The following is a 25,713-nucleotide window of genomic DNA, read 5'->3' on the forward strand; positions in this document are numbered from 1 at the left end:
TCTGATTTGTTTTGTCGCATTATTGATTAACTAATGTTTAATCATAACTATATCTCTATTTTATACTCGCACAGTGCTTCCATCAATCTAAATGCCGATTGCATTTTAAATACAAGGAACCGCACGTTTTATTACAAGACAAATTACCAGTTATATATATATATAGTAATTATTTATGTGAATTTTAAATATACAAGTCTCTTTCAATCATTTTGTAAAAACATAGACTCTATCATAAAAAATAATTAAAAGATTACTTTTTTTTAATAAGATTTCATTTTTTTACAAATAATATGCACAAAACATGCACATTTTATATTTATACGTTTAATAATCGAATTTCTCTTTCGTGTGTATATATATGTGTGTGTATTGCTCGTAGCTAAAAATAATAACGAATCCGATCAACGTGCTTAGCATTTAATCATAAAATGGCATTGATGCAGTTAAACAGGGGTGTTATTCCCCGGCCCCACTAGTGCGACTATTATTTTGGTTGGAGGTATCATTTTAAATATTTTTAATCCAATTGCATACCAATCAATTGAATAAAAATTATAAAGGGTTGACACAGTGATAAAAAAAAAATAAAAAATGTATGAATATAACTAGTTGCCAAATAGGCTTAGTTTGTTTTAAAAAAAAATCTCATATCATCTCATCTCATTTAATCATTACAATTTTTTTAATTTTTAATATAAAATAAAATAAATAATTTAATTTTTTTAAATCTTAAAATAAAAATAATATTAAAAAATATATTTTAACAATATTTTATTTAATTTTTTAACTTTAATCTTATCACGAAAATAAATGAGCCCGACTCATGACACCTTAAAAAAAAAAAAAAAAAAAAGTCGACTCATGACCCTTGTTAAGCAACGTCAATTGCGCAGATTCTTATCAATCTATGGTCCGCCCCTTCCCATTAATAGATCCGATAAAAAGTCTTTTTCTTTTATTTATTTATTTTTTTCGACTGGAAAATATTTTCGACCTAGATCAAACCTTAACCAAAACTCGCATTTCAAAAACCAAACCTATTCGGAGCCCGGATTTATGTATATATATATATATATATATATCTTCAACCATAAGTATACAAAAATATTGAATTTTATTTATTCTTTCCTTTTACATGCATTTAGTTAAAAAGATAATTAGTTGTCTATAATTTTATTTATTTTTTACATAAAACTTGGTTTTTCATTTTAATATAGTTTTATTATTATATGCAACATCCAGTGCATTAGTATTATAGTTTCAGCTTGACTTCTTGAAGAAGCTTGAATAAAATATAGGCTTTTTATATAAAAAAAAAAAAAAATTATGCTTTTCAATAATAATTTTCTTGAAAAATTGTAATAAAATATATAATTTTAGATATAAAAATAACAATGATTTTCAACATTATTTTTTTCTTTTAAAAAATTCTAATAACATATAGGATTTTGTTAAAAAAAAAAATTACATCTCAAAACTCATATATTTGGATTTTAAGAATCCGGTTTCAACCGGGACTGGAACTGGACCTAAATTTAAAATTAAATTTTCAACTCGAGTACATTTGAATACTCAAGTTGAAATCAGAATAAACAGTCATACTCGCCAAACCATTTCATTTTGAGTTGTGTTTCATTGTGCCACAACTCAAAATAAAATACTAATACAATTAGTAATACATAAAAACCATATAATCAAATTTAAAACTGGATTTTTTTTTCTTGAATAATTAGAATTCCTATAGTGTTAAAAACTTCCTCTTAACGATAAGAGATTTCGTTATTTCATCCTTCTAGGGAGTAGGGACAAAGAGTGGTACAAGTTTCTCATCCTTGTACTTGATGGATCAACTGATTTCTCGATAACTGGAGGAACCGGTGGGGACCAAAAGAAAATTTTGTCCTAGGAAGCACACCTCGTCATCACGATTCACGAATGCTCCCTGTAAATTTCTAGAGAACACCAGCCAGAGAAGAAATCTAATTAGAAACTTGGGGTCAAAGGAAAGGGTGACGAAGCGCAGAAAAAAAAAAAAAGAGGTGTTCCAAGCCAGCCGCCTTTCTGGAAGCGTCATCTTGGAATCAAGACGACTGAGCTCCGAAAAGGCAACCAAGTCACTGCCACTAGGATGAATTTGGAGTTTCTGTCATTAATATGTCATATTTGGAGTTTTTTTTTTTTTTTTAGTTTAATCTACAGAAATAATAAAATCTCGTTTAATTATGTAATTTAAATAAAATAAAATAAAATATTTTATTAAAAATTGAATAAGATATTATTATAATATTAATTTTATTTTAGAATTTTAAAAAATAAATTATTTATTATATAAAAATATAAAAATATAAAAAAAATTATATAAGACAAGTTAATTTTGTATAACAGAACCAATCCTAAATAAATAAATTAACGATGTGAACCCGAGAAAAATACGGTTTTTGTCTTTTTGGAGAAAAAATTTCGATATGGGTCCAAAATGCTCAATTAATAACGTGAAGAAGAATATACAGCAATGCAAAAGATATTTCTCTTTCTGGTTACTTTGAACCGTCAAATGAAATGCACTAATTGAAAGACGAAAAACGTTGAACTATTTAAATGCTTCAATCAAACAATGACTACGTGCTTATTATATGAATATACGAAACTATTTAAAATTTAATATTTTAATAAATAAAAAATTATATTTAAGATAAAAGGCACTATTAAACTTAGAAAAATCTTATTCATATAGTAAAATATTTACATGATATAATTTTATTTAAAAGATAAAATACTTACTATTTAAATTATACGGATACTATATTTTACAATATCGAAAAATATAAAACCGACTTGATAATAGAATAATTCATAATTTTAAAATAAAGAATTCTTTTATTTTAACAGTCTTACACATATATATTTGTTAAGAAATAAAATAAAATATAAAAATAAGCATGTGATAACTACTGATTTCTCTAAAATACATATCCTCGCCACAACGCCCATCGACCTCGTAACTAACAGATTATCAACCACGCCAAGAAAATCAGCACCACCCATGTCGTTAGGCATCCAATCACCTAACTTGAAAGTAATGCGGTGCTCTAATACATTGCACCGCTACCATCCAATGTACCAAAAATAACATATTACTTGGGTGTGAAGGAAGGTAAGCCAATACTGAAAAGTCGCTGTGCCCTTACCCATGGCTGCCGGTGGCTACTTGGAAAGTTTATACCGCGTTTTTTATGAGGACAAAGTGCTGTCATTTATTTTTGACTTTGGAATTTGGAAGAAGTCCTCAGCCTTCAGTCTTTCACACTCCAATCCACTCGACTCTCACTTGCTTGAAATGTCCCCACACGGCACACACTTCTTTCGCTTTTAGCTTTGACCGACTTCAGTCGTCCTTAGCCACCAAGAAAACTCTTGCACTAAACGTGCTCCACTCTCTTTAATTCTGTTCCTACCCTCTTATTATTATGATATCATATTAATCTTATAATAATAATAATAAATGAAATGCGCACCCAGCATAATTTCGCACCACTTGTCACGCAACTTCCTCCTCTCTTGTCTCTCATTTCCCTTCCTTTATAAGCCCAGCACATCCTCCTCAGTCTCTACTCGTAAGCCATTCTTCCAAAAAAAAAAAGGTTCTCTCTTCTCCTCTGGATCTTAGAGTGTTTTAGCTCTTAGTTCAGACTTCAGAGTTTCAGTTCCTCTAGTTCTTAGTGCTCAGTTCATTTGGTCTCAATTTAGATCAGAAGCAAACGGTGAAAGAGATGGCTCTGGAAGCTCTCAACTCTCCGACCACAACCACCCCTTCGTTCCACTTCGAGGACGCTGCCAGCCTCCACTGCCTTGAGCCATGGGCCAAGCGCAAGCGTTCGAAGCGTGGACGGTTTGATAACCCACCCACCGAGGAAGAGTACCTCGCTCTCTGCCTCATCATGCTCGCTCGTGGCGGCGGCGGCGCAACTTCCAGAAACATTAACTCCACCGCCACCGTACAGCGCCACCAATCTCCCAGTCCTGCAGCACCAGAGGTGGCGACGGTACCTGTACCGAAGCTTGTGTACAAGTGTTCTGTTTGCAACAAGGCCTTCTCCTCTTACCAGGCCCTCGGTGGACACAAGGCCAGCCACCGAAAACACGCCGCTGGAAGTGAAGACCAATCCACCTCCTCCACCACCTCTGCCACCGTCACTGCCAGCACCGTCACGGCCTCCCACAACAGCAGTGGTAGGGCCCATGTGTGCACCATCTGCCACAAGTCCTTCCCCACAGGACAGGCCCTGGGTGGACACAAGCGTTGTCACTACGAAGGCGGCGGCGGCAGCGGAAGCAGCGTCGTCACCACTTCTGAAGGTGTAGGATCTACCCACAGCCACAGTCACAGCCACAACAACCTTCACCAACGTAACTTCGACCTCAACCTCCCTGCTTTGCCGGAGTTCTCACCTAATTTCTTCATGTCAGGGGAAGACGAGGTGGAAAGCCCTCATCCAGCGAAGAAGCTCCGCATCTTGATGCCACCAAAGATTGAAATTTCTCATTAGTTAAAGTTAGGATTTCTAGTAAAATTAGGATTTCAGGGATTTTTAAATCAGACTAATTTTTTTTTTTGGAATTTTTATCAGACTAATTACTTTTTGTTTTTAATTTTCTTGTTTCTTAGTTGCGAGTGAGATTTTTATTTCTCTGTATATAGAACTTGGAAGTCTCTCTTGTGTTGCTCAGCCCAGTTTGTGATAGTGATAATTCAATTAATTCTTTCCCGTTTCAAAGTTCGACTATCTTTTTCTATCTTCCCTGAAATGTCGAATTATCATACAATCAGTCTGATCAATTCTAAAATGGGCAGTATCAAAAGCTCTACACTCTGTCCTTCGCACAGAACCATAATCATGAGACTGCAATCATAGCATCATCAGCAGGACTGGTGCCAGACTGATTTGTTCAGTCCTCTTGCGCATGTTAGAGAGAGAGAGAGAGAGAGAGTACGCGACGGTTTTTAACTGTTAAGAAGTTAAAGAGTACAGTACGCAGTTTCCTCTGTCCAGCTCCATGTCCATGAGGTACACGCGCAAGAGCATGTTAGCCTAATAATTAGTGCATAAAGAAGGTGGTGGTGAATGCTGACGAGAACGAGAGGGGGATGTCTGGTGTGTGGATAAGAAGGTGGCATTTTGGGCTTTCGGAATGCTGTTTCCATCTGCAAACTGATTAGGATGACAGGTGGGCTTTGCTTGAGCTGGTGTCTCTCTTAATTTTAAAATCTCTTTTTTGAGATGTTGACTTTGCTTTCCAACTCGCAGTATCAAAATCCTCTTTCGCCACGACACTGTTTGCATGTCAAAATAAAATTGGGCATGTTTTAAATGCAGTAAAAAAAGATTTCCTTCGGCCCTGCGTGTGTACACCCACTAATGTGGTTGTGGACCTGTGGGGATCGAAATGGACTCTGCTTTTTCAAATATTCCCATCAGTGTCCAAATTGGCTTCCGAAATGTATAGGTGTGGCTTGAATCAGAACCACCGCGCCTACCAAGAAAATGCACAGCCTAAAGTAATATTTCAAGCAAAGCCTACCCACCAAACTTGGCGACATTTCTCCCCAATGCGAAATTAATGCTCCTTCCAATAAGGGGGATCTGGCGCACTCACCAAGATTTGGTTGATCTACGCATACTGTTCTTTCAATGAAAACCCAGATGTAAGGCAGACTGTACTAGGCATCTTGGTGGTTTTTTTTCCCTCTACAAGCGAGATTTTCTTTAATAAAAAGGGATCAAGATTGGTAAAAAGGATGAATTCCCTCAAGAAACGCTCAATGCAACTCATACAATGCTTAGAAGAGAAAAAAAGAGGGGGGGGGGTTGGTCCTGAGACTAATCATTTGGCCTTTTGCATGACCATATCAACAACCACCTTACGAATGTATAATGGTCTCATTGGAGGTTGTACAGAAAGTAATCTACACCGGTGGAAAGATTAAATTATCGTGTTAATAAGACTAAAAAATGTCACTAACCTTCTACAAATGAACCAAGCTTTAATCATACTGCGCCTAATTAAGTGGTTAACCCTCTACATTCCCCTAGCTACCAAGCTAGTGAGGCTCTTGACAAAATTATCGATAAGGATGAAGCTAGGCTTTGCGTGTGGAATAGAAATTTGAATGCCGACATGATCTCTCTAATTTGGAATTCACATAAACTATCTCAAGTCATGAGAAGGCTAATGCGATATTTTAGACTAGTGGTTGGGGTTGGGTTATTGGAGGCTCAATCTAGAGGCATCCTTTATTAGAGAAAACAAATCCAATTGATGTTCATGTGCATCTAAGTGGTTTAATCAGTATTTTAATTTCTTCGACGAATATTCATTTAAAAAAATACTATAAGAAAGCCTTACACCACACATCTCCACTTCATCAATATATAATTTGTCATTTTTACATGTCTATCGTGTATAATTTTTCATCCATTTATAATATTGTGTCACGATCACGTTAGCAAGTGTTAATGAATAATGGGGATGTTAAAATCTAGGATGAATAATTGCATTTTATTCTATCTATCAACTAACTCAACCAGCTCCATCTTAAATAGCTCTACTTATCATTATTTGTCCTAGCTCCCCCATCGACTGTCGGTTCATCTAATATAACTAGAATATTATTGCACGTTTGATTTCCAATCATGGTCTTCTCAATATATACGGGAAAACTATTTCAATTAATTAAGCTCTCCACGTGTATAATTTAATGGTTGGTCGGCTAACCAACTTGAGAAAAAAAAAGATAATACGGGTTGCAATCGGATGGCCTAGCTACATCAACGTCATGACTTCCTTTGCTCTGGATAGACACCGAAAGAATACCCACGTATACAATGAAGACCAACAACTATATATATTTGAAGAGCCTATATTTAATTTTTTAGTAAATTAAAGGGGAAAAACACTGAATTTAAGTATATAATATGTTGATTTAAAACAATAAAATTTAGACAGGGAAATATGCAATAATTCCTAGAGTACTATCATTTTAAGGTTTATACAACACGGTTTATGTAGTATAATTTAGTTTAAAAGATAAATTCTAAAATTTTAATTTTACAAATCAAATCTTACTATTTAAGTGATGAAAAATGATAAACCAACAAGTCTACGTCTTTACTTAAAATGATAGATAATTATGTAAAATTAAAATTATTTTTTATTGAAATGGCACAATTATATTGTTGATTTAAAATGAATTGTATATCAATATTTTTAAGTGATGTAGATTATGTGCTCTACACACTAATTAAAAATAAAATAATTCTAATATCTAATATTCTTGCACTGTTTATCTGTAAGAAAGTGCGATAAACAGTGCATGGAAATTTGTTAGCAAGAAATTTCTTATGAATCTGGAAGCTGCGTGATTCTGACCAACATCAAAACGAGTTCTAGACGCACGCGTTAGAAATATCGACGTGTATTGTTAAAGGTTGTACTTCATCGAAATTTCTCTATTTCCCGGGCTAATACTACTGGTTCGCACGTAGAGTCTCCAGCTTCCGGTGGATTCTTCCAAGAAGCTTCTTTTGTCCAAGTTCTTTGTACCATTTGAGTGTACGGTTAAGATTTTAGGCAGTAGGGAGACGGCGTTCTTGTTGGGTAGGCATGCAGGTTGAAAATATCACGAAGGAAATTCAACACGAAAAGTAAAAGGGAGAATTAATACAATTAACTAAGGAAGAAGCCTGATTCAATTTATTTTTTTTTAAATTTATTTTATTTTTTAAAAAATTTACCTAGTAGCACGACCAGCGGTCATGCGCACTCAAACCCAGCAAATCAGCAGAGCCGTACGTCTTGCCAATCTCTATGCACATCATAATTATATAAACAGTATAAAGTGGCAAATCAAGTGAATTAAAAGTGGGTCTAATTGGTCTGCATCAGCAAGTTCGAAGTAAGTACAATATATAGGATTTACTTCATGCCAATCTCTTCGGCCCATGACTGGTTGCTCTTTTTCTCAATGGAACAAGGGAGAATAGGCTGCTTTTGACGTAGATTATTTTTCTGTACGTGGATGATCCACAGCCAGTACTGGGAAATGATGAACCCAGCAGCTATATGCGTAGATAGCCGATCGAGGACTTTTGTTTTCGGCATATTGGATGGGATGGGTTGGTCGAGATGTAGTATCCATAATCCCCGCTAAATCTGCCACACCACACGCGAATTAAAGTTCAAGTGGATTTCATTCGTCGTAAAAGGAGGGGTTGAGATCACAGCTAGACCGAGCTGGAAACAGTTTAAACACGTAAGTTTACAGGAAATATTCTGTAGATCCAAAAAACTGATTGATTTGATTCTGATCAAATAATTTAACCCAAACTAAATATGTATACGAAAGAGAGGGAGCTAAATCTAGAAAATTAATGCTGCTCATCATCTTAATTTTTATTATTCTCTTATTATCATATGATGTGATATTAATTGATTAAAAATTATTTATTATATTTTATTATGAATCTATCATATAATATCATATTATGAAATGATGAGAGCATGATAAAAAAAAGATGATGAATAGATTTTTTCAATCTATAAATATTAATTTTCTGCATGAGTATATAATAGTTATTAAATTATTGCTGGATCTTGAACTGTCAATTCATTAATTAATTGGCAGGAAACTTGAATTTTTTTATGAAATTGAATGAATTGACATCGAATATTGCGAACCTGATTTTAGAGCAATAAAATGGTATTGTGGACATGCCTAAATAGTTATAATTCTAATTAAAAATAAAAAATGACAGAAGTGTATAATCAATTATCTAAACCAAAAAACAAAGTTGTTGGTGGCCGGCCCAAGAATACGAAGCCCGTTAACAGAGTGGGCCCTCCCATCTACCAGGGGTGGATACGACCTCTATTATTATATAGTTAGGCGTACTATAAGGCCCAGAATACTGGCCTTGTAGCCAGCCCAACTCCCCCCAATTGCTTGTCCTACATTCTCAAACAACAACAAATCCAGTGCTCCAATAGGAACACCGCACTGAACTTTTTTTTTTGCTATCTTTCAAGTACAAACTGCTCTGCCAGTTTTTTTTTTTTTTTCCTTTAAAGGTGAATAAAATAAAATAAAATTTTCAATTTTTGATTAAAAAAAATGAAATAAAAGTTAAAAGTATAGTTGTGAATTTCGTACTTTACTAACCGGTATGGCTAAAATTTTTTGTATCGGCCGTCCGGCTGATACAAGTACTATATCTATTTTGTACCGGTCATACTGGCCGGTACAGGACCTAACTTATTTTTTAACCTTCAATTCTAACTAGACTATTTATAATTTATATATATGTATTTATATATCGACTATTCCGAAATGTTATTCCGAAATACTATTTCGAAATCGTATCAGTATCGAAATATTTCGTTCTAATGCCTTGACCGATACAATATCTAATACGGTATTTAAAACATTAGTTAAAAGGGTATCCACAACGATATCTTGTAGATTTTCATCGGATCATCCATAATGGTAGTGATCAATCTCGTCGTCATGATGAAAGTTTGAAGTCTCTCTTTTTACCTTTTCAGTTTAAAGCTCTCTCGATTTTTCTTAATGGAAATTATGTCATCTTACCGTAGAGTTATCTTCTTTCCTCTCTGTCGTGTTTTTTTTTTTTCCTTCTTTTGGCATAAAAAAGAAAATTAAAAAATATAGGGTATTTTTGTGGCGATGAGTGACGAGCGTGGCTAGTGGTAACAATGAGTCAGATTCACCCAAAGCAACACGTTGTTGGCCGTGAGAAACGATGAATATTTTGGTGAAATTGTTTAGAGTTAACTTTGCAAGGACAGGCGATTAAAAATAAATAAAAAAATAATTTGTACAAGTTGCGTTTTCGCATATTTATTTTTAAAAGAAAATTTATTCTTACAATTTACTATCCCATATCTTCATACTCTATGAGAAAAAAATTATAAATATAAAGTATGAAAATAAATAATAATTAATGCATAGATTAACTCTTTTTAAAAAATATTACTTTTTGATAATATATATATATATATATATATATTTTAAAGAAAGTGCTTGTATTTGCCTATCTTAAAATTATAACTTAGAATGCAACATAAAACTAACTGGCATCATCCTTTCAAAAAAAAAAAAAAAAAACTGGCATCATGTGCTAACCACGGGGGCATTGTTAGGTGACCAGAGAGATGCACACCAAGTGTTCGAAACAAGACGTTATATAGTCCATGCACACCAAGTGTTTGGATAATGGCCAGTTCCTCATGATATGTGCAAAGAGTGCATGTGCTTCGTCGATGGCGCAACACAGTCACCGGGGCTGCTGAAAAGGAACCACCGGCAAGTAGTTCTATCTGCGACCGGGAGGACGCTGATGGGACACGGACAAAGCGTGGGTCCCGGTTCTCTATGAATTTTAGGAAATCCGAGATCGTGCGGTGCACGTCGGTCAGTTTTTTTTTCCCAAGATAGTACAGTCTACGGACACAGCCCTCTTTCTGTGGAAGTAGGTTCCACGGCATCCTCCACCAATTTTCTTTTAAGCAAAGCTTAAAGGAATAATAATAAAATATGAAATAAAATAAGTTAGCATAACGATTGGGGGTACAAAGGACTCGCAACAAACAAAAGCAGCAGCGGGGGTTACAATCCATTCGTTTCGGTTTCGCCGCATCTCTCACTTGTGCATCCGACAGAACCTTCTTTCAATTGATAAAAACAAAAAAGTCTTTCTTAAGAAAAAAAAAAAAAAGAGTGTAATATTTCTTTTGTCGAAATTTTTTATAAATTTTAATCACACTAATTAAAATAACATTCTTTAACAGTAATAAAAGTATTTTAACCATATCAAAACACATAAAAAGATTCCTCTTTTTGGACAATAAACCCACGTTTAGGAAGTACAAGTTCGATGGCCACCAACCACGTAAAAAAAGAAAGAAAAATAAAGAATGATTCCGGTCTGGTTTTGTACTGAGATAAGGTGGGATATCTGTTCGTAGTGGTAAAACTGCGCTAGAACCATGATGTTTTTTTACCCCCCACAAAAAAAGGTCTCTCTGTTCTTTTAATCTTTTCGGTGGACGGTTGAAAACCAAGTAGTTCATAGTCCACTTTCAAGGCACTTAGGAATCATCACACTCTGTTCCATATCCCCCGCACCAAGTACACAGATTACGAATGAGAGCATAGTAATTTAAGAACCTACATCAGACGATGGAAATTGTTTTAAAAATCCAAACCAAATGAGAGAGAGATATCTAACGATCGACGCACAATCCTCAGAAAGGAATCTAAAGAACAGATCAGGGTTTGCGGCAACACGGGGCCGCCCTTGCCCAGAGTTTGGAATTGGAAGATAATGTTATGTGTGTAAGATGATGTTATTCCAACTCAACCTCGACCTCGACAACCCCACCACCCGAATGGGTCCCTCACACCACACCCCCAAAAAAAAAAACAAGAAGTCCATCCTCCAGCAACTACCTTTTAACTCGACCATAGTTATCTTTTAACCCGATCGACCACAACCCATTGTGTAATTTCTTTCTATCTTTAGGTGTTGCAGTTTGTACAGTCCAATAAGATAAAATGTTTTTAATTAAAAATTAAATAAATTATTATTATTTTAATATTTAAAATAGTAAAATTAATTATCATATTTTATATAAAAATTTAAAAAAATTATAATAATAAGATGAGATAAAATAAAATACTTTTACTATCTAAAAAATATTAACTTGTATTTAGATAATAAAATGATTTCAAACATTCTTAGATACTAATAATAAAATATTAAATAATAATAAAATATTAAATACCCAAACTATGACTTAACTTTTCTTCTCTCTATTTTGCTTATTTATTTCATGGTTGCTTTAGTTCTTGTAGTTATACTCTCACTCTCCTCCCTTGCTTTGCTTCTTCCGCACGATAAAGCGATCCGAGGGAGAAAGAAAGAAAAAATGAGCTGCAACGGTTGCCGGGTGCTGCGAAAGGGCTGCAGTGAGACATGCGTTCTGAGATCGTGCCTGCAGTGGATTGAGTCTCCCACTGCTCAGGGTAACGCTGTTCTTTTGCTCGCCAAGTTCTTTGGCCGCAGCGACCTCCTTTCCTTCGTCTCCGCCGTCCCTGAATCGGATAGACCCGGTGCGTTTTCCGATTTACTGTTCCACTTTCTGTATCTTTTCTTTCTTTTCCTTGGGAAGAAAAAATAACTTATTTGAAATGGTAAGCTTGATATTTTGTTTTCCTTTTATCTTCAGCTTTGTTCCAGTCCTTGCTATACGAAGCATGCGGGCGCACAGTGAATCCAGTGGACGGTGCTGTTGGACTTCTATCGCGCGGCATGTGGCACGTGTGCCAGTTGGCCGTGGAGACGGCCCTTGCTGGTGGTACTCTTACGCCAATAACAGATATCACAAGCGCCGGAATTTTCCCGGACGCATCCGGCAACGACGAATCTTCAGTGCAAAGCCTGTTCCGTCCATCGGTACCGTGCATGCAAGAAAATCAGCCGTCCAATTCTCTCACGCTCTCACTGCAACCTAGGTTCTCCAGCGAGATAGGTAGTACCGTCCCGAGATTTCCCTTCCCATGGAGAGTCAAGCGGTCGATGGACATGATGATTTCGTTTAAGTCCGAGATGACGAGCCTTGCAAGTTCTGGCAATGATCGGAAGCTTCTAAACTTATTCGACTGAATGGGAGAGGGAGAGAGAGAGAGAGTTTTAATCGTAGTGCGTAGAAGTCAAGACTGTGCAGTGTAAGAGAGACAACAGTACTAATAATATATAAGAACCTTCTAGTTTCATTCGCCGGAGCTTTCTCCGGCGAGCTTTTGGACAAAGTTTCCGAGAAAGTGTTTGGGGTTATAATGAAGTGGTGGTATTGTCGTTTTGCAAAGTAAATATAAGCGCTGTCTGCTTGCATGGAATTGTGAGGACCGTACATGTCCACTTGGGGGCCATTGGCCAACCTGCTTCTGGCTTCTGGCTAAGATTAATGCATAAGTCCTTCGATTAATTTTAGCCGTGGGGTCATTTCCACGGACCTGCGTCGTTTACGTTCATAAGTAATTTGGATCGATTGTGAAAACAGTACTGCTACCGCCATAAAAAATAAGTACATAAAAATAATTTTATAAATTGATGTGATTTCATCTAATTAGATTTATTTTATAATAAAAATAATTTTATAATCTGATAAACCACATCAAATTATATAAATTTATAAATTTATTTATATATAATTCTTTCATGATTAGTATATTTCTATTATGAAAAAGGAAGAGAAGATATTATCTGCAACCACTAAAAGAAAAATAAAAAATAAAAAAAGCATCATCAGTACTATACAAGTTGTCAATGAAGTATTATTTGAATTTGTTGAGAAAGATTGTCTTTATTAATGATCTCCTTGAAGCCCTAACCTAGCAACTAATTAAAGCTGAAAAAAAAAGAAAAAAAAGAAAAGAAAAGAGAGTTAAAAACCCAGATTTCAGAAATTAGAAAAATTAATCTAATATAATTATAGCAAATATTCGGCATGTGTTGTTGGTTGTAATCTTGTGCATGTTTGGTTAAGAGAGATGCAAATAAGACAAGTTTTCTAGGAATTGTAAATGCAGCTTTATTATCTTGAGCTGGATCGTTGTCCATATTAGAGATTATTATAATTATATCTCCACAACCATGCAAGAATCCTTTTATCTTAACCATTTAGGGATGGCAATATCTGTAAACATTAATGTGTAATAAGACTCGGGACATTTTAAGCATGTTTATGGGTGTTGGGCCTAAGTCCTAATCCCATCAGCAATTCTGATTTTGGAATGGAATAAAATCAGTAAAGAGAGGGGGACCTGAATTATATACAGTAGAAATACTATAATTATAAAAATAAATTTATAAATTTAATAAAATTTTATATGATATATTAAATTTATTTTATAATTATATTCGAAATGTTAATTTAAATTATTTTAATTTATAAATCTTTTTTTATAAAATCGTGGTTGACTAAAGTATTTATCGCACATTTTTTTATTTGACAAAAAGGAAAAAACAAATGAGAGAAAATAGGTGCGTTGAAAAAGATGCAGTACGTACACTTCTCGTCCACTGGAAGTGGGTTCCACGGCATGCACCACCTATTTATGTTTCTGACGAAAGCTAGTATACGATGGATTGAAAACGACACCCATTTACCTTCTAGCATGACTATTCATAAACCCATACATAACACTTAATAATTTTTTTTTTTTATTTTTTTATTTTATTATTCTTAAAATAATTGAATTATTTTACTCATAATTTATATACTACATATTTGATAAGAGAATAAAATTAAAAAAATTATAAAAATGATGATGTGTGGTGTATGAGACTTAAGAATAAAATTTTTCGAAGGTAGCAAGATAATTTTATCTAAAAATTACAAAATTTTAAAAAAATATTATTTTTTAATAATATTATTATTTTAAAATTTAAAATTATTAAATTATTTATTATATTTTATATAAAAATTTTAAAAAATTATTATAATAAAATAAAATGAGTAAACTTTCACTAGAGCCACCTAAAAAGTGACTCGAATTAAGCTATGGAATGTGTTTTTTATTTTATTATTATTATTTATATATATATATATTTTAATTATTATAAATTTTTTTTTAAAAAATAAAAAAACTCGAATTAAGCTATGGAATGTGTTTTTTATTTTATTATTATTATTTTTTTATATATTTTTTAATTATTATAAATATTTTTTTAAAAAATAAAAAAATTTATAATATTATTAAAAAATATTTTTTTAATTATTAAATAAATAAATCATTCTAAACACTTTTTTTAAATCTCGAATTCGAAACCAAATCATTTCTCCTATCCAAAATGTCGTGAGAGTAAATAGTCTGTACATTTTTTCGACTTTCCAATCAATATTTTGAATACCGTACCGAACATTGTATCGGTCAAGACATTAGAATGAAATATTTCGATACCGTTACCGTTTCAAGATAACGTTTCGAGATAACATTTTAAGATAATCGATATATAAATAAATTATATATAAAAATTATATTCTAAAATAATAGTTTATATATAAATATATATATATATATATAAATTATAAATAATCTAATATGAATTGAAGGTTAAAAAATAAGCTAATAGTTTGAAAAAAAAAAAAAAAACGCTAACCGAAATATCCGTTGGTACAAGTCGAAATTGAAGTCGGTACATCTGGTACTGTCAGTATTTTAACCGGTACGAAACAGATATAATACTTGTTTCCAATCCCTTCCGAACACTGTTTCCAATCCCTTCCGAACCGCCGCGTATACTTGGGTTAACTCACGAGCATCTTCAAACCTGCTGTCAATAATCGATGGACTCTCAAGTCTCAAATAGTGTCGGTTCTGTATTTTTTTCAGCAAATGCCGTATGATCTTAAATATTATCGAATTTAATTTTAATAATCCAACATTGGAAAGTGATTAAAGACGCAATATTAGGAGAAACTACTTAAAACATCTTTTGCGAACCCGATGAGACAAGAGATAATCAAAATTCAGTCTCTAATTAGTTGCTAATTTACGTAACTCGTCTTGTATAAACATTTTGTAAAAAAATAGATCTCATAAAAAAAAGTAATTTTTTCACACTTTTTCATAAAAATATTTATTAAAAAAAATATTTATACAAAATTTATACATTTGAGACTTATATATATAATTTATCTTAATACAAATGGTGTGCGAATCAAATCGATCACTTGTCTTTTTTTTTTTTTTTTCTTGTTCTTTTTAATACGAGTTAGTGGGGATAAATCGGTTATCAAATGTTAAATTTGAAGTATCGCAGCAGATATAAACAAAAGAAAAAAGTGAATCTATTGAGACCGACTCTGCTAGTGGACGTAGGCTCACATTGAGTCGAGCCACTTAAATCTTGGTGTTCTGTGTGTGATTATCAATATTTTCTTTTGTTTATTTCCATTGCAATACTTCAAATTTAGCATTTGATAATTGGTTTATCCCAACAAACTAGTATCAGAGCGCTAGGCTCTATGCGAGATCTTCAGGGATGGTTATAGCAAAGTTTGAAGTAGAAAAATTCAACGGTAATAATAGTTTCAATTTGTAGCGCATTAAGATGAAAGCCTTATTGCGACAATAAGATTTATCAAAGGTATTGGATGAGAAAGTGACTGATAATTCTCTTGCACCATCAAGAGAAGAAGATGAGAAAACACATAGTGCTATCCTATTGTCACTATAAGATAGAGTTTTGAGGGAGGTTGCCGATAAGGAGGTTGCTATTGGTCTTTGGAATAAACTTTAGAGCTTGTATATGAAGAAGTCGCTCACCAACCGTTTATATTTGAAGTAACGATTATACACTCTCAATATGAGGGAAGGTACTCCTATTTTTTATCATCTAGATGAATTTAATAAAATCATTATGGATTTGAAGAATATTGATATTAAGCTTGATGATGAGGATCAAACCTTAATTGAATTGTATTTGTTGCCAATCTCATTTGATAATTTTGCGAACTTGATGTTGTATGGTAGAGATACTATCTCCTTGATAGATGTAAAATATGCTTTGAATTATAAGGAGTTGAGAACAAAATTGGGTGTACAAGGCACGGATAATCAAGCTAATGGCTTGTCTGTGAAATGCTCTTCTGGCGATAGATTTGGGGAAAGAAGTTCAGAAAAAGTAGAGGTAATTCCAGTGGTAGCTATAAATTTAACAAGAAAAATGTTAAGTGTCACTACTATCATATGTTTGGTTATTACAATAATGAGTGTACTAGATTAAAAATTAAGGAGGAATGTAAAAGTTCATCCAATGTTGTTAGCGTTGAAGAATAATCTAACAACTCTGATATGGTCCTAGTAGTCAGCGACTTTAACGGTCGTTTTGGTGGCAAGTGGGTCATGGATTCAGCTAGTATGTTCCATATGTGTTCCAGGACAGATCGGTTCACTACCTATGAATCAGTCAACGGTGATTTCGTTTTGATTTGGAATGATATGACTTGTGATATTGTTGTGATCAGTTTAGTTGAGATTAAGATGTATGATGAAATCGTTAGAATCTTGTTTAACGTTCAACATATTTCGTTTTTGAAGAAAAATCTTATATCTTTGGGCATTCTTGATTCCTTTGGTTACCAATATTCAGTTGTAGGTGGAGTCATTTGAGTCTACAACGGCTCTTCGGTGGTAATGACAGGAAAGAAGACAAATGATCTTTATTTTCTTTAATGCAGTACAATGATTAGAGGAGCTACATTTTCAGATGTTCCAGATTCAGGTATTACTCGTTTATGGCACATGTGATTGTACCATATGGGTGAACGAGTGTGGTCATTTGCGAATAGACAGTTTCTTGCTTTGTGTGATTAGAAGACAGAAAAGCTTAATTTTTTGTTTGTATTGTATTCTTGTGAAGTAGTGCAGAATCAGGTTTATTGCAATTTATTTCCTTATGACTTTTTGGGATACATCTAGTATGATGTGGTGCCCTGTTTGTACTCATATTTAATAATAAACTCTATTTTTTTCAAATTGAACACAGAAGACTTATATATTATATTACTAATTTTTTTATCTCTTTTATCATATTGTATTAGATATCATCGGAAAGTTAATTAATTAATCCGTATAGCATTCCTAATAAAAAAATTATACTCATCATCCCCACACATCATACATAATTTTTTAACTTAACATACGACATTAGCCAACAAAATTGTCATCGAGAATACATCAATGTGTAATGACTTGATTGCGTCAGAATGCAAAGGACTACAACAAAAATTCAAATGACAAATAAATTAATTTTGGGACAGATGTCCATATAGAGTAGAATGCAAAGGAACATTTTCAGGTACATATGGTTCGTCTAAAACGACTTTCATTGGCCACAGAAGGGGAGAGCCTTTAAAGCCATTATTCCCTTTTGACTCATTGTTCCAAGTTGTTCGAGAGATTTAATGCATGTTCGTGAATAAACTATATACAAAGGTGACTCACAGCAATGTAAGAATAGAAGGGGAAACAAATTTAGCCAAAAACTATTGAATTAAGGAAAACTTAAACCCATCGTTACACATATTTACATATACATTCCTCAGGCCTATAAGAAAATAATACTTGTATACAATCTAATAAGAACTTCAATTTCCTGCCATATATCTATTAATAGGAATACAGCTAATTTTTACCCATCCCAATCGAAGACCAAAATGAGCACTCTTCTTATGACACAACCAAACATAACTCTTATTACCTTTGGTTTTGAAGATCCAAGAAAAATGGTGTGGTGTGATGTGATGTTAGCTATTGGGGTAAGGCAGTCAACTGATATGGACCTTTACACTTTCATTGTGTCAGATTTGAAGGTTGGCGCTTTAGTTGTACAGCATGTGTTCTCAGGCTACACTCAGTCACCTGGCCATAATTACCATTTTTGACAGATAAGTTGTTATTCAATGAAGAAAAAATGAAAAAACAGAAGAAAAAACAAGGATACCCACAGTTAATGGACTACTAATTAGAATTCTATTTCCACTTTGTTTCTTGGTAACGATTACTCGCCCCACCATAACGGCTGGACGTGCCACCTCTCTCGCAGCCATAATGGCTGTGGGAATAGCCATCCTAGTCTCAAAACAAACTTTGCTTGTAACACCCTTGCAATTTCTGGCAACTACCATGTAGATTTTTATTTTTATTTTTTGACGAGTAACTACCACCTAGAAAAATTACCTGCATGGCTGCAATTGCTGACAGGAGATCATTGCACTGATGAAGCAAAGCACGCTCTTTTACACTTATCTTTGCAAGTTCAGCGACCAAAGAGTTCACATCCCCAACCTATTGATAACAAATTGCTTTTAGGCATAAGGATAAACACGCTGAGTTTGGACCAAATGATTTCAAACAACGAAATACAGACTTTGTTGTGTAGGGTTAATATGTAGCGGGCATCAAAGTGAGAAAAAACCATACTGCACAGAATAGCCGGCCCAAAAGAAGGAAAAATCTTTGATAGTGATTTAATTAAAATTACACATGGAATGATATGAAATGAAATGAAATCCGCTCCTAACAAATTAAAAGTGAGCAAAGATGGGCTTTATAGAATTTTTTGTTCTCATTGATTTAAGCTTCAGTTGAGCTGGCATTAAGTAAGGATTATATTGCAAGGATGGCTTGTTCCATGTCCACATGTGGGATATACTGCACAAAAAAGACTCCCATGAATGCAGGAAACCTAAATGAGATTGTTACAGACAAAATCTTTTGCCTCCTACAGTAGATAAGATGAATGATAAAAAGTGAAACAACTTTTACAGCAAAATTACATAGGTTACCCCGAGAGTTAGATAAGGCTAGTTAGAATTGAGCATTGTTGAAGTAGCAGAACAGATTGCTAGATGAGGTGAAAATTCAATTATCGGAAGTCTATGAACGTGGAAAAGAATTTGAAGATTTTACAAGCGTAAAAAAACTATCAAGGGAGAGCAAAAGTGAGTCGGCGGAAGTCATTTGCAGTGCCAATGATTCTAGTGAGTGACTTAGGAATATTAAATGATACAGGGGGGGCATTGACAGAGATACAGTGTTAAATTTGGACATTAATATCAGGTATCAGGCACACTTTAAACAAGAGATCAATCCTCGACCAAATGAGTGCATATCCATGGCCATTGATATCTCACCAATGCCATTACTGGGAAAGCAACAAATTGTTTTATGACCATCTATTTCAAGTAGGAATAAAATATTCTATAGTAATATAGATTTTCATCATGTTGTCTATTTTACTTTTTGGCTACAAAACTTTAAACCGTGTACCTACCACAACCACACCCACCACCCATGCTAAACGGGTTATGTTCAATTTATAATTAAACAAGATTGCTATATTTGAAAATTCCTGCATTTAAATTTCTCTTCCCTTTTTAAGAAAAAGTTAGACGCAACAACCATAGAGAAACTCAGGGGGGTTAAAAAAGGAAATCACCTTTGATAACAGTAAACAGATTGAGGATGCCATTGCCTGCATAACATCAACAGCTGAACAAATAGCATCCTTCACATTTTGGACATCAGCCTGCAGCAACAAAAGAACCATATAAAATTTTGTTGAGGCACAGACAAGCCAATTTTGGGCAGAAGATATTTTTGAGCTTACTTTTGCCCCACCAACAACTGGGAGGCGGAGAGTGCTAGCCTTCAAAGCTTCAGTAGCTCCAGACAAAGAACTGGAGTAATCCCAGTCCATAAGAGCCCACTCTTCCAAATATGTCATCTGCACATGAAGAACAAGTAGAATAAAACGCAACATTCAGGCAAAAAAGCTGTACCAACCACGTTCCAACCCTCCTATTACACACAAGCATGCATGCATCTCAAGATGTCAAAAACCCTGAACGGTTATCAGGTGTTACCAGTTTTCTTTTTTGATCGGCAGTTACCAGGTGTTACCAGTTTTAATTCCACAAAAATTATGAATTGGTATCCAAGCCAATGACCCAGGAGAAATTTAGTTGTATCATAGACCATGGTGTAATAAGTTGCTTGCCTAGCTCATCTAGCCATTATTCAAATCCAATCTAAGAGTTCAGTTCCCCTCATGGTCCTTTTTCGAAAAAACAGTTGAGGAAAAGGGGCGGAGAAGGGGCAGAGAAGGGGGAGGGGGCATATTCTCGAGTATTAACAACAGAAGTAAAATGGAGAAAAATAGTAGCATTAAAAAAAACAACTTTCAAGACCAGCTGAATATTCAATAACTGAATCATTCAACCATTCACACCAACAAAGATGAAAAACATGAATAAAAGTCAAATTAAAAACTAGAATTGTAACAATTCTCTCAAACAGTGAACGACCTTTATTAAAAAAATGCAGAGTCCACCATAGTAAGAAAAGAGTAATCCCAAATCTTACATGCCCTTTTAGGATGGAAGTTAGCTTCAAATTTCTCTTCAACAGTTGTAACTCAGTTCTCTTGGCTCTAACCGATTCACGTAGTTTTGAAGTAGTTATCCATGCATTATAAAGGCTTCTCTGATACCCAAAGAAAAAAACAGTTTATATAAGAAAGTTACTCTTCATAACATGGTAAGTTAAACTGAAGATAGCTGAATAGGTAGAAGTTAAAAATCTGAAACACAAAAATAATGATAATCTGTGTATGTGAATGTGTGTGCATGCATATTTGCAATAATGTATGGACAAAAGAAGAGCACTCATGAAACCCAGATTTTAACTTCTCACCAACATAAAATGAAACCCCCCCAAAACCAGCCTGAAACATGACAAAGGAAGGACATTCATCAGGGAGCTCACGGCCAAACGGTGAGCATGAAAAGTCTTCCCATGAGATCTCAAATTAAACCTCAGAGTGACAAACAAAGAGATCTCACACTTCTCTGAGGTCCTGCCACACTAACAAATCCACCCTCTTTCTTAACTTTATGTTTTGACTCATACTATAAAACAGAGCAGCATGAAAAAACCCAGCTTCTGACAACTGTAACAATTTCCATGAAAAAGATGCATTTAAAGCCTCTAAGCAACTAAGAAAATGTTCATATAATATGCAACATGGCAGAAACCAACCACAGATCAGCAATTCAAGACAATCAATTTTGTGTGAAACATCCACGAACTGAACTGGCCTTTAATATCTTCCCCTTCACATGTGCAGCCTATAATCTCTTCCCTTTAAGTGTGCAGCTATAAGATTTTGAGGAGAGCTAAAATATATGTTCAGATCCTTCTTTAACTTGCACTTATACATATTACAAACACCCTAAAATATCTGACGTACTTACCCTAAAAAGGTCTGAAATGGTAAGAGACAAGCACTTCAAGATTAATATATCAACTAGTTGCATTTCTGTAGAAGTATGTCTCCTCTCAAAACAGACCCCCTCCACACAAAAAAATAAAAATGCTAAAAAAAAACCACTCCTTTTATACAAGCTCTTAAAACTTCCTTCAAAAGTTTGCTATTGATATACCAATATCAACTTTTAGGCCTTGTTTGGATAGTGAGATGAGATGAGATGGTTTTAAATGAAAGTTGAATAAAATATTGGTAGAATATTATTTTTAATATTATTATTGTTTTGAGATTTGAAAAAATTGAATTGTTTATTATATTTTGTGTGGGAATTTGGTAAAGTTGTAATAATGAGATGAGATGAGATGAAACCGTTTATGTATCCAAACGGGGCCTTAACCTTTTACTTATTAAAAAAAATATCAACTTTTAACAAAAATGCACAACGATATCTTTATTCACCTTGACAGTCTTTTTCTATAAGTACTTCAGCTTGACGTCCTTTGTTAAAAGCTAAAACTATCCAGACTGTAAGACATTCCTCTCCTTTCTGTTATACATTATTACATTGCAGCCATTTCCTCCACAGCCATTTGAGTTGGATATTATTTCTTTTAAGTAATCACGAATATTAGTAATACTTGAGTAGGACGTTATAAAATCATTCTCTAATTTCCATTAAATGAAAATCCATACAATCTTCAATTATATTGAATAATTCCATTCTTACTGGTCATTCCCACATTTACCACCAAACTACCAATGTGATCAACCATTCAACAAACCATAGCAGGTTGTACACAAAATCTTAGTGTCCAGAAATTTCCACTAACTGCATCAATTGAAATCACCTTTAAAATTCTTCTTCAGAGCATGTTAGGGCTAGATTGGTTACACAAAACCAAACTATCTCATCTCATCTCATCTAATATAATCATTACAATTTTTCCAAACTCTCACACAAAATATAATAAACAATTCAACTTTTTCAAATTCCAAAACAAAAATAATATTAAAAAAATAATATTATAACAATATTTTATTCAACTTTCAACAAAACATCTCATCTCATTTCATCTCATCTTAATTGTGTAACCAAATGAGACCTTATCCTCATAAATTGTATACACCCTCCTAAACATTCAACCTTTTGGACCTTTGGCCTTCCTGCCTCTACTGAACATTGTATTCCCTTTTCTTAGTTGGATAGGTAAACCAACTTTATTGATAATACTGAACTCTTTATTCTACCATGCTCATTACTCTAGTTTGACGAAAAATAATGTATGAGAACACATTCTTGTCTCTCGACCCATTTAATTCATCTACTTTCCTGCACACTCTTTTTATGACATAAAATAGAATCCAAAACATATAGTTAGCATTTGGCCTCTTCAAGGAACATGCACACATGTACAAGGGAAGAAAGGTTTGTGATGCGACCAACGTCACACCATCATCTGTTCCATCCATCTTCCATACGATAATGCATATACTATCTATTTCTTTCTTGCCTACATCACACTTGATCCTTTCTCCCCTTCATCACGAGTTTTTGTTTTTAAGTGAGATGGTACCGTGCATAAACACTGCATACTTTCGAGGGTGCCAGAACATGAAAACAATACCAAATTAATCATGAGTGAACTGTAACTTGAATCACCTAAAATAAATATTGCAAGAAAAAGAATTTTAATGATGGACCATACTGTTAAGAAATCAATTTGGACGAAAAGCATAACATACAATAGAATAATTATAACATGAATCAACTGATGATGATTACTACAAGAATACGCTATTGCGTGAACCAAGTAGCAAGAAAATAGTAATCAATATAATCAACACCAAGTCAGAATTAAGTGCAGGACCTATACCTCTGCATTCAACCTCTGCACAGAGAGGGTAGCACCTGCCCTAGCATTCACGAAACGCCATTGCAGGAACCGGTTATGCAAGAGCCTCAACAGATGAGCATCAACTATCCGGTTGTCCCCAATCTTCCCGCTCCTAATATCAGCGGCAAAACTCAAAATCGACGGCGTGTTGCTCAAATAACTATTCGGCGTACCAGCTATGGCATTCCTCATTCGATACGGGCTTGTTCCTCTCAATGGAGATGATGTCGCTGATGTCCCAAGCTTACTCGGTGACGCCGGCCGAACGGCACCTCGAACAGGAGACAACTGTCCCCGGTTATTCACAACTCCACGGGGGGACAATACTGGACAATCAATCGATAGCTTCTTTGGTGCAATAAGTTTAGGAGGGGCCACAGTTTTTGTCCCAACATTCTTAGCAGATGGTGAGCAGGGCTCTGGTTGCCGCCGCAACCGGTTATGAGCGTCTTGCAAAAACCTCGCCGGGACCATTATACCACGAGGTCCACGCGGCCCTTGTCCTCCACCACCACCACCACTGTCTTGTGCTCCAGAAGTACTACCAGAAGACACGCTTTCAGTATCAGAAGCAACAACTGGATCAGACCACCGTGCCTCCGCCGATCCAATACTCGAGTCATCCACAACAGCAGGCTCGACCGTCTTCTCCGATTCTGAACCCAATCTCCCGTCAAACGAAGAGACCCTAACATCCGCCATTGAATTTTGTAACGCTCTCACGACACTGCCGGATCCACCAACCTTTTTCCTTTCGTCTGTGCAATCCAAGCTCCTACTCATGCAATTCGCTTGCCTTAACCGCGCAGGCCATCGCTGCTGATCCGTCACCAGCCTCGAGTTTTCAGTCTTATCGACAGCTCTGGCCGGCGTAGTCGCCTTCCTCCTCTCCGGAGTACCCTTCCTCACGCTCGGCGATGGAGACGGTGCAGGCTTCGCCTTGCTGACTTGGAGCGAGAACGATTCACCCTGAAACGACACCGATAAGCTCCTCGCCGAAGTGAACAATAGCTTCTGAGCCGCGGACACTTCACCATTGCCGCTCCCAGCTCTCGAGTCCAGAGAACTGGGCCGAGGAGTGGCCGTCCTCCTCCTCTCCACTGACTGTGAACGTTTAGCCAGAGACGATACCGACGGCATCGGCGTCATCGTAGTCGTCCGAGAAACCAACGGCGATGTACATCGTCGGGAATTGGAAGTCGAAGAAGGCGTAGAAGTAGAAGAAGAGGAGGACGACATGTAGCGAGAGGTGACTTGTCGAGATTTCGGCCGGCGGTGAGGAGAGACGGCATTGTCGGGGTCGGAGGGTAGGAGGGGCGGCCTTGTAGGGTTTAGAGGAGGCCCACCTCGAGTCGTGGCTTTGGGGTTCAATGTCGTTGACACAGCAGCTACCATTTTGTAATTTCCAGAATCAATTCGAGTCTCATTCTGGGAAGTTACCACCTGCAAGACCTAAACCTCCATTTGCCAGCACAGCCAAAACCCGTACGAGCTTTAAGTCGGAGACTGGAGAAAAAGAGAGACCGATAAAGAGTTACAGAGAAAGAGAAAGAGAAAGAGCTCTAGCCTCTAGCTGCCTTTAAGAGGGTGAGCAAAATCCGGATGAGGGCTTGAGCACTTTTTATTCTGTTGATGTTTTTCAGAGAGAGAAATTGGACGGAGATATGACCGTTACGGATCTCCGGCCGGAAAGAGAGAGAGCGTGGGAAGTCTATTTAGGCGAGATTTGAGAGCATAACTGTCGTATTACAAAAGGCTCCGCGTTTGGGTTGGAAATTTTAACGAAATTTTATTATTATTTAATTTTAGAAAAGAAAAATATGTATTGTCTACTCGCAAGTTTAATAAGGATGGGAGAACTCGCGTGGGTAAAAGGCAACGTGTGCAGGTGAAGGGTG

The 25,713-nt window shown here is 35.2% G+C and overlaps 3 protein-coding genes across 3 annotated transcripts; 2 read left to right on the top strand and 1 right to left on the bottom strand.

Moving 5' to 3' along the window:
* The first annotated feature begins 3,521 nt into the window (after positions 1 to 3,521).
* LOC109013979 (zinc finger protein ZAT10-like) lies at positions 3,522 to 4,787 on the top strand. Its single transcript, XM_018996268.2, has one exon. The coding sequence runs from the start codon at positions 3,774 to 3,776 to the stop codon at positions 4,548 to 4,550; it is 777 nt and encodes a 258-aa protein (XP_018851813.2). The 5' UTR covers positions 3,522 to 3,773; the 3' UTR covers positions 4,551 to 4,787.
* A 7,135-nt stretch (positions 4,788 to 11,922) lies between these two features.
* On the top strand, positions 11,923 to 12,948 carry LOC109013981 (LOB domain-containing protein 38-like). Its single transcript, XM_018996271.2, has 2 exons — positions 11,923 to 12,193; positions 12,310 to 12,948. Exons 1-2 carry the CDS (start codon positions 12,010 to 12,012, stop codon positions 12,744 to 12,746), a joined length of 621 nt encoding a protein of 206 aa, XP_018851816.2. The 5' UTR covers positions 11,923 to 12,009; the 3' UTR covers positions 12,747 to 12,948.
* Positions 12,949 to 17,949: 5,001 nt separating this feature from the next.
* LOC109013978 (QWRF motif-containing protein 2-like) lies at positions 17,950 to 25,548 on the bottom strand. Its single transcript, XM_018996267.2, has 6 exons — positions 23,795 to 25,548; positions 21,017 to 21,136; positions 20,262 to 20,378; positions 20,091 to 20,180; positions 18,830 to 18,937; positions 17,950 to 18,511 (listed from the first exon to the last, which is right to left on the bottom strand). The coding sequence occupies exons 1-6, from the start codon at positions 25,208 to 25,210 to the stop codon at positions 18,443 to 18,445; spliced, it is 1,920 nt and encodes a 639-aa protein (XP_018851812.1). The 5' UTR covers positions 25,211 to 25,548; the 3' UTR covers positions 17,950 to 18,442.
* Positions 25,549 to 25,713: the final 165 nt, after the last annotated feature.

The sequence above is a fragment of the Juglans regia genome, chromosome 11 (assembly GCF_001411555.2).
Source record: "Juglans regia cultivar Chandler chromosome 11, Walnut 2.0, whole genome shotgun sequence".
Taxonomy (NCBI): domain Eukaryota; kingdom Viridiplantae; phylum Streptophyta; class Magnoliopsida; order Fagales; family Juglandaceae; genus Juglans; species Juglans regia.

Coding starts and splice junctions, on each gene's coding strand:
- LOC109013979 (XM_018996268.2), top strand. CDS start 3,774: ATGGCTCTGGAAGCTCTCAACTCTCCGACCACAACCACCCCTTCGTTC.
- LOC109013981 (XM_018996271.2), top strand. CDS start 12,010: ATGAGCTGCAACGGTTGCCGGGTGCTGCGAAAGGGCTGCAGTGAGACA. Junction 12,194..12,309: donor CCCTGAATCGGATAGACCCG/GTGCGTTTTCCG, acceptor TTTTATCTTCAG/CTTTGTTCCAGTCCTTGCTA.
- LOC109013978 (XM_018996267.2), bottom strand. CDS start 25,210: ATGGTAGCTGCTGTGTCAACGACATTGAACCCCAAAGCCACGACTCGA. Junction 20,379..21,016: donor CTTCCATCCTAAAAGGGCAT/GTAAGATTTGGG, acceptor CTTCATGTGCAG/ATGACATATTTGGAAGAGTG. Junction 18,512..18,829: donor CAGCAATTGCAGCCATGCAG/GTAATTTTTCTA, acceptor AATTATGGCCAG/GTGACTGAGTGTAGCCTGAG.